Source organism: Caloenas nicobarica, chromosome 1 (genome assembly GCF_036013445.1).
Source record: "Caloenas nicobarica isolate bCalNic1 chromosome 1, bCalNic1.hap1, whole genome shotgun sequence".
NCBI classification, from domain to species: domain Eukaryota; kingdom Metazoa; phylum Chordata; class Aves; order Columbiformes; family Columbidae; genus Caloenas; species Caloenas nicobarica.
Window position 1 is genome coordinate 201,245,708 of NC_088245.1, and position 17,644 is coordinate 201,263,351.

The window sequence follows — 17,644 nt, forward strand, 5'->3', positions numbered from 1 at the left end:
CTCCTTCCCCCCTGCCCCCATGTGTTTGTGGTGGGGCAGTGGGGAAGATTGCTTGTTTTTATGTCCAGCTGAATTTTATCTGGTGTTTTCGAAAGAAAGAAAAAACCCAGTAAACACTTTTAAGCGCTTGCTCTCATGATCTTCCCCCGCCCCCATCCAACCTGACTGTAGTACCAAACATAATTTCCTATTATGTATATTGGTAACACAACTATCTAATAATTTTTTTTCCTCCAGAAATTTGGAAATGCAGCTTAACAGGGTACTAAAATTAATTATTTCAAAGTTCAGTTAGAAGAGAGAGAATCCAGCACTCGCCACTGCTTATAAAACGCACTCTCACAACACAGGGTGATCACAAAGACCAGATGCTTGCATCTCTGGCTGTTGCTGAAATTGCCAATGCAAAAAGCATACACAAGGAACCTCATGTCTCCATACCTAATCTCTTAAAAGGTTGGTCTATAAGATGTTATGATGTAAATTATTCACAGCTCTAGAAATATATAATATGACGTAACTATCATCTATCCCGTGGAGTCTGCACCACCTCAGCCTCTCTTTGGAGAGGAACAGAAGTACAGAAATGTTTTTGGGTTTTTAGGGGTGATAGGGATGGCAGAGAAACAGAAGCAAGTCTGGTTTGATTTAATGTGATCCTCCACACCGCTGTAAATTAATATTTGGGGAAAAAAATCTCTCAAATCTGATATTTCAGAGCATAAAATAACAGTTGATGCATGGTCCATACAGCTGACATGTTTAGAGAAGCCCTCAAATAAGAAGCGACATTACCAGTGTCCTGTGAACCTTGCTGCTGAAATCCAAGTAATAAGAAAGCATTTATGTTTTTTTGTTTGGCTCTCAGTTCAGATCATCCCAGAGGAGTTCAGAGAGCAAAATCTCTGGGCAAATCTTCATTAACTGCAGATGAAAAACTAGCAAGATCAACTCATTCCATATTTATAAGAGTTCATAAATGCTCAAGGGTCAAGGCCAGTGAACACAAGTGGAGGTAAGCAATCTGACCACATTCTCTACTTCACTAACAATGAGTTTCAGAAAGGCCAAATTTCTACTCTATTTTGTACTGGTCTCATTATTCCTAGATTAGACACTGCTATTTTGCAATTACTAGAAAAACAGTATTAAATGTAATTAATCTCTCATTTCCTTATGTTGATTACATTTAGTTAAAGGCCAACCGTAATTGCTTCTGCTGATAAAAATCAATTCAGAGGCGAATGTTTAGATCATAATCTGGGTTACACAGGTGGTCTGAAACGCTCATTTTCGAGATTGACAGTTGAACTCCATGAATAGTGCAAGAAAATATGAGTTTATCTGACATTTTATAGAACAATGAGTTGGGAGAGCTCTCTATATGGCATCAATGTGTCAAGCCAGTATCCTGGACTGCCCCAAACACACATCGCACTGCACAATGAAGTGCATTAGACACTGGAAAAAGGCTTCTCCTGAACTCATTCAGGACACTGATGTGTGACCACTTACACGTCAAAACGATCACTGATTTCACAAATTATGTAAGATGAGCAGATGCCCATATTTTATCTGGAAGGGATATGGATGGAAAAGAAACCAGCCATTGTGATATACCGAATAGAGAGGACTCAACCTGCCCTATAGTGCCCCGCCTTTAAAGTTGAATACTTGCTGATTGAAAAAATAAAGGAGTCATCTTCAATTAGATCATCAAATGTGTTGACATCTACTGAGTGATATGTTCAAAGGAGACATAAGTGTTTTATAGAGTTCTGCAGAAAGCCTTGTGAACCACCTGCAGCTCATCTCTCTGCTGATACCAGGACACTCAACAGTACGGCAGGTTATGCTTTCAAACAGGGTTCTCTGCAAAGAAGAATGATATCCTGTATAGGTATATGAAATGAAATGGTAGCACAAAGAACTGAAAAATGCAACTAAAACCTGCTGAAAACTAAAACCAATTTTGTGCTGGGATTAAAGTCTGATTTGTGCAGCACAGTAAATAAACTCCCAGCCCTGCATCTCACAGCAGCATAGGGGTGGGACGAGAGAAGAATGCAGCTGTACACAAAAACATTTCAAGTAAGAGGATAAAGAACATCCATTTCACAGAAAACTGACCTCAAGTTCACAGTAAAAATTCTTCTCAAACATTCACTTAGTTCCTGTACAGAAGAAGTGTCATCTGTTTGCTACATAATCACAATAGCAGTACAAAAAGTATAAGCCTTCGGTCTCTCCAATAGCTCTGTTCTTCTGAGGTTGGTTGAGTACCACACAAGCGCAACCTCAGCTACAACAAAGAGATTTTTTTCATACCGTTTAACCTTACAAATGGAAAATTTACCAGAAAATTTTATGAGTGCTAATATAAGATGCAAAATGCTTCAGAACTAGCATATTTAGGACGACAGACAGAACTGTTATTAACCATACCTCTAATTGACTACCGCAGCCTTTACGCATCTCTCTGAGATTGTGATCAAAGCAGCCGCTGATAACCACTTAAGAGTCCAGGATCAGACTGGAAACAGCTGTTCTAGACTAACAACTCATTCCAAAATCACCTTCCCCAATATTGCCGATTTTCCAGGCTGACTACTGAACCCTGGTATAGACAACCTACAGATGTAACACTTAACACCAGAGAACTAGCTTAAAACATCAACTGGAGCATTTCCCCCATGGGAGAACCTCTGGGCAACATGAATACTCTGGCAATATGAATATGAATCACTGCAGTGCATCAGCCATGTAAAGTGGAGAGGGAAAGCAGAGACAGAAAGAGGGCATGCCTAAAGCACGCTGACTTCTTTTGGTCTTCCTACAACAGCCCTTTGAGGGCCGCTGCACGCACGGCTGCAGCTCTGGGTTAACCCAGGATGCAACGTAAGGTAAATGCAGACATCAGAAGGCAAACAGAACTCCAGAAGGTAAGAACATGCAACAGTAGCAAGAGCTGTACTCCATGCACATAATCAGTCTTTAAACTCCATTTCTAAATCATCTCCTTCTCTGAAGCAAAGAACTCAGTATAATTTACCAATACATTAACGAGGGTGGCATCAATTATGTTTGAATACAAATGTCTGTTTTCAGTCCAGCCTTCAAAACACACTGATAAACTCAAATAAACATGAAATTACAAAGAATTGTTTCCACAGCTACTTACTTTTGCTGCTCCTATTTGTTCTTTACGAAACTTCTCCAGCGGTGCTATTAGCACATCATTAGCATTCTGGATCTGCAAAGTTGAACACAAAGCATAGCTTTTTAATCCAGAGTATTTGCAGAAAGTGGAGTCATTGCAACTCTGCCAACGTGCAAGACTGAAAAAGTCATGTCTATAACATTCTGGTAAGAGCAAATGGGTACGAGCCAAATAATTACATCTTCTTTACACAAAACATACAACACGCATGTTCACTGGCCTATTATGGAATATTTCCATGCAAAACTACAGCAATTGTAATGAACGATGTAGAAGCAACATATAGAAGGGTTTTCTGGTAATGTACTTCCATTTCCTGCATCTTGTCTAAAACCAGAATAGAAAATGAAAACTTCCAGGAACATGTTTTGGCAGAACAGAGAAGATAAACACAGTAGTACTGACAGCACTGCCTAAAAAAGCCCATATTTACAGAATCTGAATCTTCGACAGCCGAATCTTTTCAGCTATCTCTTTGGATTATATACTTAGTTATACTGAACAGAGGAGAGTAGGACAGAGAACTCTACAAGAAAAGTAGACAATTTAAAAAGTACTCTAGATTGGATTAATTCACGTTTCTAGTTTTTAAACTAATTTAATATGTCCTCCAGCTATTTTTATCACTTTAACCTAAACCAGGGTTCCTAATGAATCACAGTTTCCCCTCGTGGCCTCTGTTTATTTAGTGTAAATCCAGTCCTGGGAACCCCTCTCTAAAGACCATTCCCAGCAGCGACCACTCAAAGTGGTCCCTGGTCATTTCCCTGGCTGGAAATACACATGCAGCAGAATACAAATGCCAGACGTGCCATCGTGCCACTCACTTAAAAAAGGTAGCATGACTTCACCATATGCCTTTTAGGGACAGACAGAAAAAGCAACTACATTGATTTTACTGTAGAAAAATCAGAAGAAACTGAAAACTGCCAACACATCAGAAATAAAGCATAATAAAACACGTTACAATATGCTGCTATACTAACTATAAGCAAAACTTGAGCTTTGCTGTATGAATAGCTTTTTTTTCTCGTCACCAGTCCAGTCTGTGCCATACTAATCGCATTCCACATTTGTGCTTGGGCAGGTTTGGAGCTCTGGGCAAATCTAACATGTATCTAAGCCAAATGTGAATGAATACAGCTCTTGTGACTCTTCTGTAACAATAAATGATAATTACATTGTCAGTTGAGCATGAAAACTTCCCAAAAGGCTGTAATAATAAACATATAGAATAAACCCATTGAAAGACAAACACATTTTCTTTCCTCCCAAACCTAACATTACAATTCCAAAGACCACAGAACCACCACATCTGTCTCAGAAGGGCAGAATTTCAGGAGAAGTCGAGACTCTCTCTGACATCCTAAACTAACAAACTCCGAGACAGCAAAGACAACACTTGGCATACTTGATGATGCCGTGATCAGAACAGGCTACATTTAAAAATAAAAATCAGGCACTGAGGATGGGGAGCAGTATTTTCACTGCATTCAACATACTCCATCAGTTTGACTGGAACAGACTAGAAAACTATGTCATTCTTCATGTGAACATTTCCCCAAAATATATAGACTTTTGGGCAACATCTAGCTATCTGACACTCAACACTTTCTGCAAGGCAAAGTGCATGCACTTAAAAGATAATTTCTGTCCCAAGGAAGGCAGATTAAAATTAACAAGGGTAACAAACCCGTGAAATGACTTGCCCACAATCAGGTAGAACTGAAGTATGTACATCTGGAGGCAGCAGCTGGAAGCTTTGAGAGCTCACAGAGCATGTACATGGCTTTTGGCAAATACAGGAACCACAAAGGCTGGCTGGAGTCACTGGTACAGACTCCCCCTCTACTCTGCCCTGGTGAGACCGCATCTGGAATATTGTGTCCAGCTCTGGGCCCCTCAGTTCAAGAAGGACAGGGAACTGCTGGAGAGAGTCCAGCGCAGGACAACAAAGATGATGAAGGGAGTGGAGCATCTCCCTTATGAGGAAAGGCTGAGGGAGCTGGGTCTCTTTACTTTGGAGAAGAGGAGACTGAGGGGTGACCTCATTCATGTTCATAAATATGTAAAGGGTGAGTGGCACGAGGATGGAGCCAGGCTCTTCTCGGTGACAACCAATGATAGGACAAGGGGCAATGGATACAAACTGGAACACAGGAGGTTCCGCTTAAATATGAGAAGAAACTTCTTCACAGTGAGAGTGACAGACACTGGAACAGGCTGCCCAGGGATGTTGTGGAGTCTCCTCCTCTGGAGACATTCAAAACCCACCCGGACACGTTCCTGTGTAACCTCATCTGGGTGTTCTGGCTCCGGCAGGGAGATTGGACTAGATGATCTTTTGAGGTCCCTTCCAATCCCTAACATTCTGTGATTCTGTTTGCACCTTTTCTTTCTCGTGTACAAAAGTAAGCTTTTTCCCTGCCTTTTAGAGTCATTGCTATATACAGCAACAATATAGTAAATATGTCACAGTTCAATTAAGATACATTTGTATTATCGAAGTAGTCACTACTGATACCAGCAGTCACTGCTAGTCTTGCTGTTAGTCACTGCCAGTCAAACTAACTCCACGTGGGGCTGAATATGGCTCTTCCCTTTGCTCAATGCTATGTTTAGGCAGCCTCCACACCACCCCAGGAGACCTCACTTCATAGTTTAGCCCCTTGACAGCCTTAAAATGACTGAAACACAACTATGACCAGCCTCACTCAATGCTGCTGCAAAGCAAATGAAACATCCTGCTCCAAACACTGTGTAAGAACATGTTCATGGGAAGCATCTGGCACCGAGAGGAGTTGTCTGGGCAGTGGCTTTGCTGGGCTGAAGCACAATGTTGTTTACTCCCGCAGTTAAATATGCAACTAGGAGCGGACACTGGGTGTCACAGGGCTAATTAAAAGATGTCACGCACTTCATCTAGGCAGGGTTTGTGCCTCTGTGGCTGAGCCACATCAACAGAACATGCTGCAAGCTCCTCCCAGGCTGAAAGCTTCTACTGACCAGAGCCCCGATGTGGCAATTCACCTCCCAGCAAAACGAGGAGTTCGGCAAGTGACGGGCTTGGGCTTTGGGTAGGGAGAACACAGCTGCAAAATACCAAAGCAAAACTTGAGCTTTACCAGAGTCCCGGCAGACGCATTTCAACAGCCGGTATTACAAGACACAGAACATTCTACTGTGAAAAGACCCCCACTGATTTCCACCAGGTTGTGCCTAGCTTTGGAAACTGAAAATTAAAGAGAAAGAAGAATTTTTGCCTTATTCATGCATTTATTCGTTTCCTTTCATTACATTACAGTTTCCTGGTTAAGGGTTACAAATCAGCAGACAGTCCCTCCCCGGCCCCCCCGCCAATTAGGAATCTAATCCTCCCACAGCCATTTCTATAGAAATCTGATTGCTTCAGATAATCTGAAATTTTCACTGTGTGGTCCTAGTAGAGTAACTTTCTTCCTGCCAAGACGATAATCCTTCTCCTTTTCAGTTATTGTGCTAGGTTGAAATCACAGACACTTGGAACAGGCAAAAAATGTCAAAGACTGCAATGGTTTCTGTAAACAGCAACATCAGAAATCCATGTTGTGTTTAAAACACAGATCTTATCCTTAAAAGATTACTGAGATTAGTCACACCTTTAGAAAAATTATACTTTCTTGATCCAGTAGTTATTGAATGCTACACAGTTCCAGCTCCCAGCATAGCTAATACGTGGCAATCAAATAATGTGATTGTTTCTCTTGTTTGGCAAAAGCACCAATGTTTCTCCATATTTAAAAAAAAATAAAAAAAATTAAAAAAAATCATGCAGTTTCAACTTAGTGTCAGTTCAGTCTTTTTTAAGTTAAGATGCTAGAGAAGTATCAGGCAGACATAACAGGAAAATATCACTTTGACAATTGAGAGCGCTATATTAGATCTAGTAAAAAAGAAACAGATTGTTCTAAACTAAAGAACTGAATCAACTTTTTAACTTTGGTATGTATAACTCTATTCAGCATTATTGATAAAAATACCATTAAAAGAAGTACCACCCAAATCACATTGAATTAGTAAAAAGCACTTGAAAAAGAAAAAAATTAAAAATTGAAAATATTTTTTCTAAGCCAGCTTTGGCAACTTACGAGGTCATTCTCTGTTTGCGTAACTGCAACACTTCAATACGCTCTGACAGCCTTTGAGCCAATTTGGTGAAACACCTTAATTTGTCTTGTCTGATTCATGATCTTCCACCTTTCCAACCCTCCTTGCTTTCAGAAATTAGCTGTGAAATTGAATTAATGTACCAATAATGAGATTAAACTGTGGTTTTCACACATCATACAGAACCCCCACATCTACACTTGCAGACAATATTGACTAGCATTTTTTTAAACATTTCTTTTTTATGAAACATTTCTTTTTTACTAAACATTTCAATCATCAGTAGAATGAACAAAAAAAATTCACCATCAACTAACATCCTTATGAGAACCGTAACTACTACACTATCTTAGAAAGGAAAGAATAAAGATTTTGTAAACATATCTGAACATTGCCATTTCTAGATTTTCTTAAATTTAAGTTAATGTAAATTTTTTGAGAGAGTTTTCTAATTAGTTTCCTATCCTTGGATTTAGGATAGTGGTATGCAGACCACTTCGGTTATTAGGTAGCACCAGTGAATATAAGCAGAAATTTACCTAAAACATAGATGCACCTGCTTTATCTAGACACAAAAATTTTAAGACCTGAAGCTTTGAGCTTCACCTGGCAATCTACAATGTTTAATTGCAGTAAGAAGAACAGTTCATACCTTTTCATCTTATATTTTTATTTGTAGGGCTAAGGACTAGGTAGGTCATACAGAGAACGAAGTTAACAGGATTCCCAATTGCCAGAAGATGATGGCAGCAATATCAAGTAAGGCACTTTAACAGTGACAGAATTCAGAATTAAATCAAGTTTATCTGACTTTTAACTGCAACATGGAATTACCACACTTTCATGTGGGAAATAAAACTCATTTCCCTGAAGTACTGAGTGACTCACAAATTCTGAATGCTGACCAACACTAATTTGCTTCATGTTGGTATAAGACTTCTAGAAAATAACAAATTCATTCAAAGGTGGCAACAAATCTCATAGCTAATATATGCATAGTAATGCCTTTCTAGTATGAAAATATATTGCTCTGCTAGATAAAAAGAAATAATTTAATTTGAAATTCTTCCCTCAGTTCCTAAAAATTCCTAACATCCGATGTGTCAGAAAAGAACACTTCTATCAGTCTGCGGCCTGTATCAACAGCTCCTAATCAACACAACTTCAAATAGAACAGCAGAGATCAAATACAACCAAGCATTTATGTAACTTAGTTATGTATCAAGTTTACATGCTCCAAAGAATATAAACATGTAATGATAATACATTAGCCACGTACTCAAGTCCTCAGTTTCTACCTTAAAAAGTTTAAAAGTGTAAATATTACATCAACTTAACAATGTGAATTTCAATGCCTGTAATTATGTGACCTTAGTAGGACAAATATTTTTACAACTTTGTATAGAAAACTCTACACAGATAACTCATCTACTTAGAAAACAAAACAAAAAATAGATTTGAAATTTATTTTAATCTCTCTCACATGTACAAAAAAAGACGACATCAAACAATATCCAAGCTTGTGTTAATTTTCTAAAAATATCCCTAGCAATGTCAGTTATTTCAAGCAGAGCTAAAATTCAGATGGTGTTCAGGCAGGCTCAGAAGATTACAAAGCTTCAACTACGGTCCAGTAATTACATAGGTTGGACACTTCCATGTATAATGTGTAATGCAATATCCAGCTTTTCAGCAAAAACCTGGTGCTGCATCAGGTGATCCTAATTTATGGCCACAAGGGGATGCCTATAAATCACATGCCAGTCAAGGCTGAGAGTAGTTATATATGGCTGAATAAACTATTTTTCTCTAAACTTTTTCAAGTGAACGTTATTTTTTAATTTTCTGTGTCGCACACCTTATGCCATACCTGAAATAACTGTTTCTTGAAGCAGTCAAAAAATGACCCAGGAGAATGTGCACAAAGGCTGCTTTTAGCACAGAAAGGCCAGTCTCCCTACAGAGTCCTCATATAACTTTAAAGGGAGAAACACTCCCCTGAAGAACAATATAGAGGAAGAATCTAACTTCAGATGTGAGATCTCCTCAAGGAGTTTTTCTCTTCTACTGATTACAGAGCAAGAAGAAGAAAAATCGGCCATCTGTGGATAAAGTCAGTTTTCATGAATATTCTTGCCTCAGATTCTACCATCAACTTTTTAAACCTAAACATTTGTATTCTAAAAAGTACACATTGATACGAGGTGTAGATATACACAGAAAAAAATATGGTACATACACATAATATTTTAAACTTAACATTGCAATAAGGATTTCGGGTTTTGTGTATCTTGACTTTGCAATTACTTGGTAGGGGTCTTGGTAAATGAGGCTTCTTGACGCATTTTTCCCTCAGAACATCTAATTATGGGTGACTGGATAAAGTAGATTTTAAAGCCTTATCTTTCAATGTATTTGCCATCAGATTCTGTCCTGCTTTTTTCAAAGTCAGAAATATTTACTATTCCAAAAATACTGATTTTCAGAGAGATGAAGTAAGATAGTGGTTTCATTGCAAGCATCTATATTTCAGAGACAAATGTCCTACAGAAAGAATGGTCTGTCGTTTTATCTCTGAGCCCTCTAACAATGCTGTAGTACTTGAACTCTTCTCTTTAGTGACCAGTGACAGAACCTGAGGGAATGGCAGGGAGATGTGCCAGGGGAGGTTTAGGTTGGACATGAGGAAAAGGTTCTTCACGCAGAGGGTGCTGGACACTGGAACAGGCTCCCCAGGGAGGTGTCCCGGCCCCAGGCCTGACAGTGTTCAAGAAGAGACTGGACAAGGCCCTCAGACACATGCTGTGAACTGCGGGGTTGTCATGTGCAGGGATAGGAGGTGGACTCGATGATCCTTGTGGCTCCCTTCCAACTCAGGACATTCTATGATTCTATGATATGCATTCCTGTTCTGGTCCCATCAGTGTCTCTTTCTATCTCCAGGCAATGAAAAATTGAAAAAGTTAGAGACAAGTAGAGACATTGTATCCACCTCTGTACTAACCAGGAGGAAATCCTCAACTTCCCCTTCAGCTGGGAAGTGGTAACCTTCAGGGTTCATCTGAAAAGAAACTTGGTGGCGTACCCAGTTTTTTGAGTGATGCTAGGACAGAGGCGAGTGCTATTAGAAAGCACACAACCTCATTTATGGAGAACTAAATGTGATCTTGAAAAGTAGATCATTGGTGAGATGTTAAGATCTGAGACAGTTTAGGAAACTTTTGACAGAATTTTGACAATCCCATATCCTGACCAAAGCCAGATTCTCCCGCAAAGTTCAAATCTTTCTGGCACGGAAAAACTTCAGGTGAGGACTGCAGGAGCGAGTGATCTGGACATCAGAGCTCTCCAGGTCCATGGTCAGCTCTGCCTCACCTCCACCTGTGCAGGACTCCTTGCTGGAGGCACCGGCTGCCACCCCAGTGCTCAGCCAGCCCTCGTTCTGCCCCTCGGCCCAGGCGGCTTTCCTCCTTCAGGACACTCAGAATTCCAGGCAAGCTGGAGACCTCCAACTTTGTTTGCCCGATATACTCAAATCCCACAACAATTAGCCAAGCATTCAACCTGACCTGCTGCCCTTCCTGTGACTCCATGCTTCACCACGGTGACACTGCAGGGCTTTAAAAGGGAAGAGACGAAAAAGAAAATTCCAAGAGGCATGTGCTGTTGAACAGAGACTGAAAGAGGAGGGAAATAAAGACGTAAAAGCTATTTTTTAAATCAGAGGTTGAGTTCTGTTAAAGCCTTCAGTTCAAGCAAGCTATTGCAAAAAATTTTAGTCGTGCGTATTTCAAGAAAATGCATCTTTCACACATATCAAGGTAAATATACTGCTCTTTAATACAAAGAGACCCCGCACATTTTCATAGTTTTTTCACTTTTTGTGAAAAACACTTCTCCTCTTCTACACAGAGTAAAACACTTCACAAAATTAACAGCCCACCAATGCGGCATTAATTTTAACTCTGCTTTTTCCTCCATGAGTCTCTAGTACAGGTAAGGTAGGGAGTATAATACCAACTGTAACTGAGACCAGTACTAAAAGAAAGAAATTACATTCTCAAGAGGGAAAAGAAACATAGTTCGTAAAAGCACGAAAAGCATCAGGACTCTACTTGTACTATTTTGTGTGCTAACGGAACAAAGAAAAGCTGAGTACCTCACTGAGGGAAGCCAATTCAAGGATTACTCCCAGGACTTCATTTGAAAGGGAAAGATAAAAAATAAATAAATAAAATGAAAGAACAAACAGTCCCACTTATGCTGAGAAGATTGCTAAGCACAGTATAAAAACAAGCAGACCTTGCAGAGAGTACTGTGACTATCTCTGTGATCACAAACCAGAACCAACCTTGTCTCATAAGCTGAGGAGAATATCATCAAATACTAGGAGGTCCCCTCGGTCTCTCTCTCCCATTTGGCAGTTTCCTTTATTCCTCCCAAGTATCAGGAAAGGAATAAAATGCTACAGTCTGCAATCAACACATTTGTGAGCACACTGGCATGAATGAATAAGCACATGCCACTTTAGAAATCCTCCATTTTACTATATTTTCTCACCTATCTTTAAACTATCCACTATGCCACAGGACAGACTATGTTATTAAAATAATTAAGTTTAAAATATTTTCAAGATATCAGTACATTAATCGTTAACAAAGTGCTTATATAAACCACATTTCATTCATTTTACACCCAACGGTCTCAAAGTTGAGGCACGTGCTCTCCGAGCTGTTTCCACATGCTCCTGAACAAGGTGCTCTCTCAGATGAGGGTACAACATAGCAAGTACCTACCAAATACAGCCCAACCACTTTCACGCATCTTGCCTTTTTTGTGGTATCTCCATCTCTACAGCAAACTATCTTTATGGTACTTCAGTACTCAAAGATCCCAAGGTTCAGTACTCCTTTCATTAAACCAGTAACTTGATTCTCTTGGAAAGAAAGGAGGCACCAACATCCTCCATGTGTGCAATGACTGTGGAGCAGCAGCTCCTTTCTTCCTCCCAGAAGATAAGCCTTGTAAATGACCCTGAAACTCTGAATCTTTGAGACTACTCCATACTAACAGTAGTTTTCCTTCGTTGGGGCCAAGTAACAACAGAGAAATAAGAACTCTAAGGACTGGCATTGAGAGGGGAAAAAAAAAAAAATTGAGTTCAAATTAACAGCTCCTCCACAAAATCTGGGAACTTTAAGAGTACCCCAATGAATCAGTCCATGCACTGCCAACAGCAAGACCTGACAGAGGACATTACCATCTCAATAACAACACCAGTACAGAGAATCTCAAGAACTTACCAGACAATTAACTCAGTCACTCAACATCAGATATCCACAGTCTCTGCATGATACAGCCACATAAGGGTCCCTTTCCAATCAATCGGGAGAAAGAAACACATGATTTCTGTGACCCCTTTGGACACCTTTCAGACAAGATGCATCACATCATGGAATAGTGAGGTCCTCTGCAACCAAACTCAAGTTTGCTATTCTGCTTCCACAAAGATAATTCTGAGTTCACCACAGAATCATAGAACTATTGTGGTTGGAAAAGACCGTTAAGATCTTTGAGTCCAAATGTTAACCTAACACTGCCAAGTCCACCACTAAACCATGTCCCTATGAACCTCATATAGGCGTCTTTTAAACACCTCCAGGGATGGTGACTCCACCGCTTCCCTGGGCAGCCTGTTCCAACGCCTGACAACCCTTTCTGGGAATATTTTTTTTCTAAAATCCATGATGTATAAAGCCTAAATATAACTTTGTTTAGATCTTTCCGAAAGAAAGCAAATTAATGTCTGGGCCACTGGGCCTGAGGTCTGCTCTTACTCAGGGACACTGCAAACCCATTTAAAGTTTTATGGGATAACCCCCAAAAAATCTGGGATGGCAGAACAGTGGCCTCTCATTCAGCAGAAAGCAGCCAGATTTAACACAGCCAGCATAAACATTACAGCCATTACAGGATTCACTAAAGGCTACTATCCAGGTAACTCCAAAGTCCAACTTGACACTCGCACAGGTATATAGCACTCCCAATACGTAAACAAACAGTTGACCTACAATTTAGTCATACTTATGGAATTACAAGGATTACATTACCAAGGTACTACAACCAATGAAGCTGGGTAAAACTTACTTGCTTTCAGAATTTACAAGAAAAAAAATAGTTAAATACATTTTAACTCTAAGCAGGTGCTATATATGGAATATATAAGTTAAACTTTATTATATTAGGTAATAGAGAATATGGCTTATCATTAGGCACAAATGAAATAATATTCTTATACCTCTTGACTTGCTTATATTTAATTTATTTCTGGCACACTTATTACAGTTATCACCAACCAATATATGTGTGGAGTGTTGAAACAGGTACACTCAAAACTGCTGGTTTGATCTAAGCTGTTTTGCCTGTTAAAATCCAAACGTGCCATTGCATGTCAATTCTCTTTAAGACGAGACTTCATTCAGTCTCAGAGATGAGCATTCCGCCCTGTGTCACGGAGCCCCACGGCAGCATGACGCCTCTACTCCTCGCACTTTCTGTCACTAACAGATTCACTGGGGTCTGACAGAGACAGGGCTCATCCAAGGATCACCGCAGCTGAGGACGGAAACCAACAGGGAAAACAGATCTTCAGAAATCAGAAGTTCCCACCATCTGGCCCCATTCACTTAATGTTGCTCCAGAAACATCTGAACATCATTATGTTACCTAAAGGCAAGGTCTTATAGAAGTAAAGGACAAGTTCCCAACAGAGCAAACATTTAACAGAATGATACAGAAAGTAACAGGTCTTATAAAGGACTTCAAGCATTTCAGGATTATTTTTCTTAATGAGTTGTTCACCTCTTCATGAACCACAACAGACAACACTTGAGGACTGCAAGACTGGACTCTGATTTTCAACATTGCTCAGTGAATGACAGGACACATAGGGAAGGAAAAAAAGGCTCTTTGGTGAGGATACCAGTATCATGAAGTTACAGCAGCAAGTTTCATGTGCATCTCAACGGTTCTTGTTTTGCATAATAAGGCAGATTATTTCTGGCTGAACTTATCATTGCAGGCAAAAGAGAGTAAAGTTAGCCACAAAATTTCCATATATTAAAACTTTTTAAAGATGGAGAAATGGTGTTTAGCATATCTAGATAAAGTATATTATCTACATGTTCATATAATACTTCTTTTTAATGCTATTCCCCTTTAACTATCTTGTTCACTCAATGCATTCATTGCCTGCAATGTCTCTGGAGGGAAAAGCTAAATATTCATTCCATCTGTTTTAAATTCCACATTAGAGAACTTGCAGTAAGCTTAAAATATCTTTGTTGCCTTATAAATATTTAAAGGGAAAATATCATTATATTTAAACTCCCAGAATTGTTGTTATTTTACAGTAGTTAAATTTTAATGTTTGTATGCTAATCTGTTTTGGTCATAAACAGAAGATTTTTGGGCATTGTCAAATCACTAATACTTCAAGCACAACTTTAAACAGCACCAAGAAGAACCTACTCAATTCCCACTGTCTACGTGTGGAACAGAAATTGCATTTATTATAAACGCCATCTACTAAATGGTCTGGTTTGACAAAACAAATTTATTGTTAAAGACATTTTGATAGCTGATGCTCAAACCGTCCTGCTGAGTTGAGAAAGTGCAGCAAATACATATTACCAATTACTCCAACTAGCAGTAAAGTCAGAGGCTACAAACCTGCCACATACCCAGTGAAAAAACTGCTTCTGATAACACGCAGTGGCAATGAGATGTCTAATACATTTTATGGACAGCCTCAAAAATTATTTACACCATATAATACAATGCCATCTGCGTACAGAAGGCAGATTTGTTCTTGGAGGAATATTACATGGCTTTAAACATTGAGAACTACTTAAGTGAAACTGCTACAAACATCTTTATGGTAACTCTATTTTACATCTTCAAGATGCACAAAACAGAGCCTTAAGAAAATGGATTAGTGAAAACAGTCATGTTCCATATACATGCATATGTATATGTATAAATGTATATATGTGTGAAGTAAGACATTCTCTTATATTCTCATAATTCTTTATTTTACTGCAAATCTCAAAAGACTGCTAAATTTCCTTTTTACACCATTGAATGAAGACAGGTTAAATACTTCAAATATTTCACCCAAATAAGTTCAAACGATATTTTTTCCTGCTACCGTCATGACAAAAGTATTTTACAAACGCAGATTACAATAGGAAAACCATGTGATGCTACCCTTCAAAAATGTCTAAGATTTTACTACAGACTTTTAAATGTATTTACTTTTATAAAATTATTATACCAAAAATTTACACTTAAGTGTCTTTTAAAATAAGAGATTACATAACAAAATCTATAGTTTTATCATCTACAAATAAGACAAATACAAATGAAAGTAGCCTTCAAGAAAGGCAACAAAATACATCTTACAAGATAAACAAGAAAATGAAGTGGATAAATGAAAAACAGCAGCCGATAAGGATTCTAAGAAATAAAAATGAGATTGTGATAGTAATACATAATGGTCTTGAGAAACTGAATGCCAGAGGCTAGTATCAAGACAAAAAAAAAAAATCCATCTGAATTATTAAAGGGCATGGCTAGTTTCATGACCATTAATAAACTCACACTAGTTACATGCGCTGAATTGAAGGAAATCAGATCTTAGACTTGAAAGTGTTTGCAAAGTGAGCACACAACTTCCTCTCCCACTCTGCACATACTCTGGCAAAGGAGTCCTGTGTTCATTCAAACATCAGATACTTCCAAGAAGAAACATCTGCAAACAAAAGGGGGCCAAACAAATTCAGATAGGCTACGCTTTATAGTGTAGGTGAAGTGGTAAGGGAAAAAAATCCAAAATTAATTTCATATGAAAATGATTAATTTAACTTCTTCGCTACATCTTCATTTATTTCTCCCTTTCCCCCTTGGTAGCTTGAATAAAATAATAATAATAAAAAATTGCACAGCTCTTTTCATGTGTCAAGTCTCTGTTCCAAATGTCAAACACTATCCCCCAAGTATTACGAGTACTGAATAAAGATGTAAACACTGGCATATTGTTAATTAGGCTTCATGGGGAAATTAGGATGCAAAGAATGGTATCAAGGGAATTGCCCAGACATGGGTTTTAACAATGCTGTTACTGCCCTCCCACAGTAACTTTTAACAAAATTGACTCCGTTCCTCTCACAGTGTGCCTTGCCAAGAAACGGATTTGAATAAAGGGCCCTCATTAGCAATAAAAGTTCGGAGGGTGGAAGTGCTGCTTGAACTTTGCATTGCTGAAGTACACGCAAGGAAAAGCACTTTGCTGAATTACTTAACAGTGTCTGCACAAGCCAGTCTCAGCCTGCCAGTCCTACTGTGTCAACTGCTGCTCCCGGGTTCCTCAACGGCAACAGAAAAATAAATGTACAGCATCCACACACCAACACAAAAGCTCAGAGCCTTCTCTGCAACTGCGGAGCTCACAGTGGCTATTCAGACGTTCTCAACCCCAGCTGGGCTCTGTGATGTGCTCTGGGAGATGCCGTGTGAAGGCTGATAGAATTATGTAATGACTGTTAATGCTCAGACCTTTTTTACCTGCTCTCTGTTAGCTTCAGAGCAAAATTTAAGGTGTTGGTCACTCCCGAGTGTAGTGGTTATGGGCTGGAAAGCATCTAACAGCCAAAGTTGCTCAGAAATCTCCCTGCTACTATTCAGAGGAATACCACCCTAGTGACAGTGTAAAGTATTTATGTTTACTACTGACAGCACCACTGAACCAGTCTGAGAATGAAGCCTGTCATATCTACCTCAAGCAACTTATGGATCTACAGAATTGTAAATTAAGTTCCTATAACACTACCTTTATTAAGCCATCTTTAATTCAGGTTTTCAGGCCACAGATATACATTTAAAACAGGGCACCTAGATCCATTTTATGAAATATTCATCACAGCAAAGTTCTAAGAACTGAATTTAAAACAAACTGGACAATCTACAAACCTGCCGCTGTGAGTCAGTGGTCTTTAACAGCCTGAGGGCTCACACAGATGAACCACCCTCTTGTCACTAACACAGCTCCTGTTGGGCGCCGAAGGCAAAATGCAGAACTCAAGATTCCTAACATTAAAAAAATAATACTGAATCTAGGATAGGTGAACTCATTATGATTATGTGCCTGAAGAGTGCCTGGAGAGTGACCCGGGATCCCTCCTTCAGCTCAGCTACAAAGAGTTAACATCAGGAACCTGA

The 17,644-nt window shown here is 39.2% G+C and overlaps 1 protein-coding gene across 1 annotated transcript in view; it reads right to left on the minus strand.

Moving 5' to 3' along the window:
• ARHGAP42 (Rho GTPase activating protein 42) overlaps positions 1-17,644 on the minus strand; it is a 155,906-nt gene that overhangs the window by 65,291 nt on the left and 72,971 nt on the right. Inside the window, exon 4 of the mRNA XM_065638471.1 lies at positions 3,182-3,253. Within this exon, the coding sequence (XP_065494543.1) occupies positions 3,182-3,253 (72 nt within the window). The remainder of the gene's footprint in view (positions 1-3,181; positions 3,254-17,644) is intronic.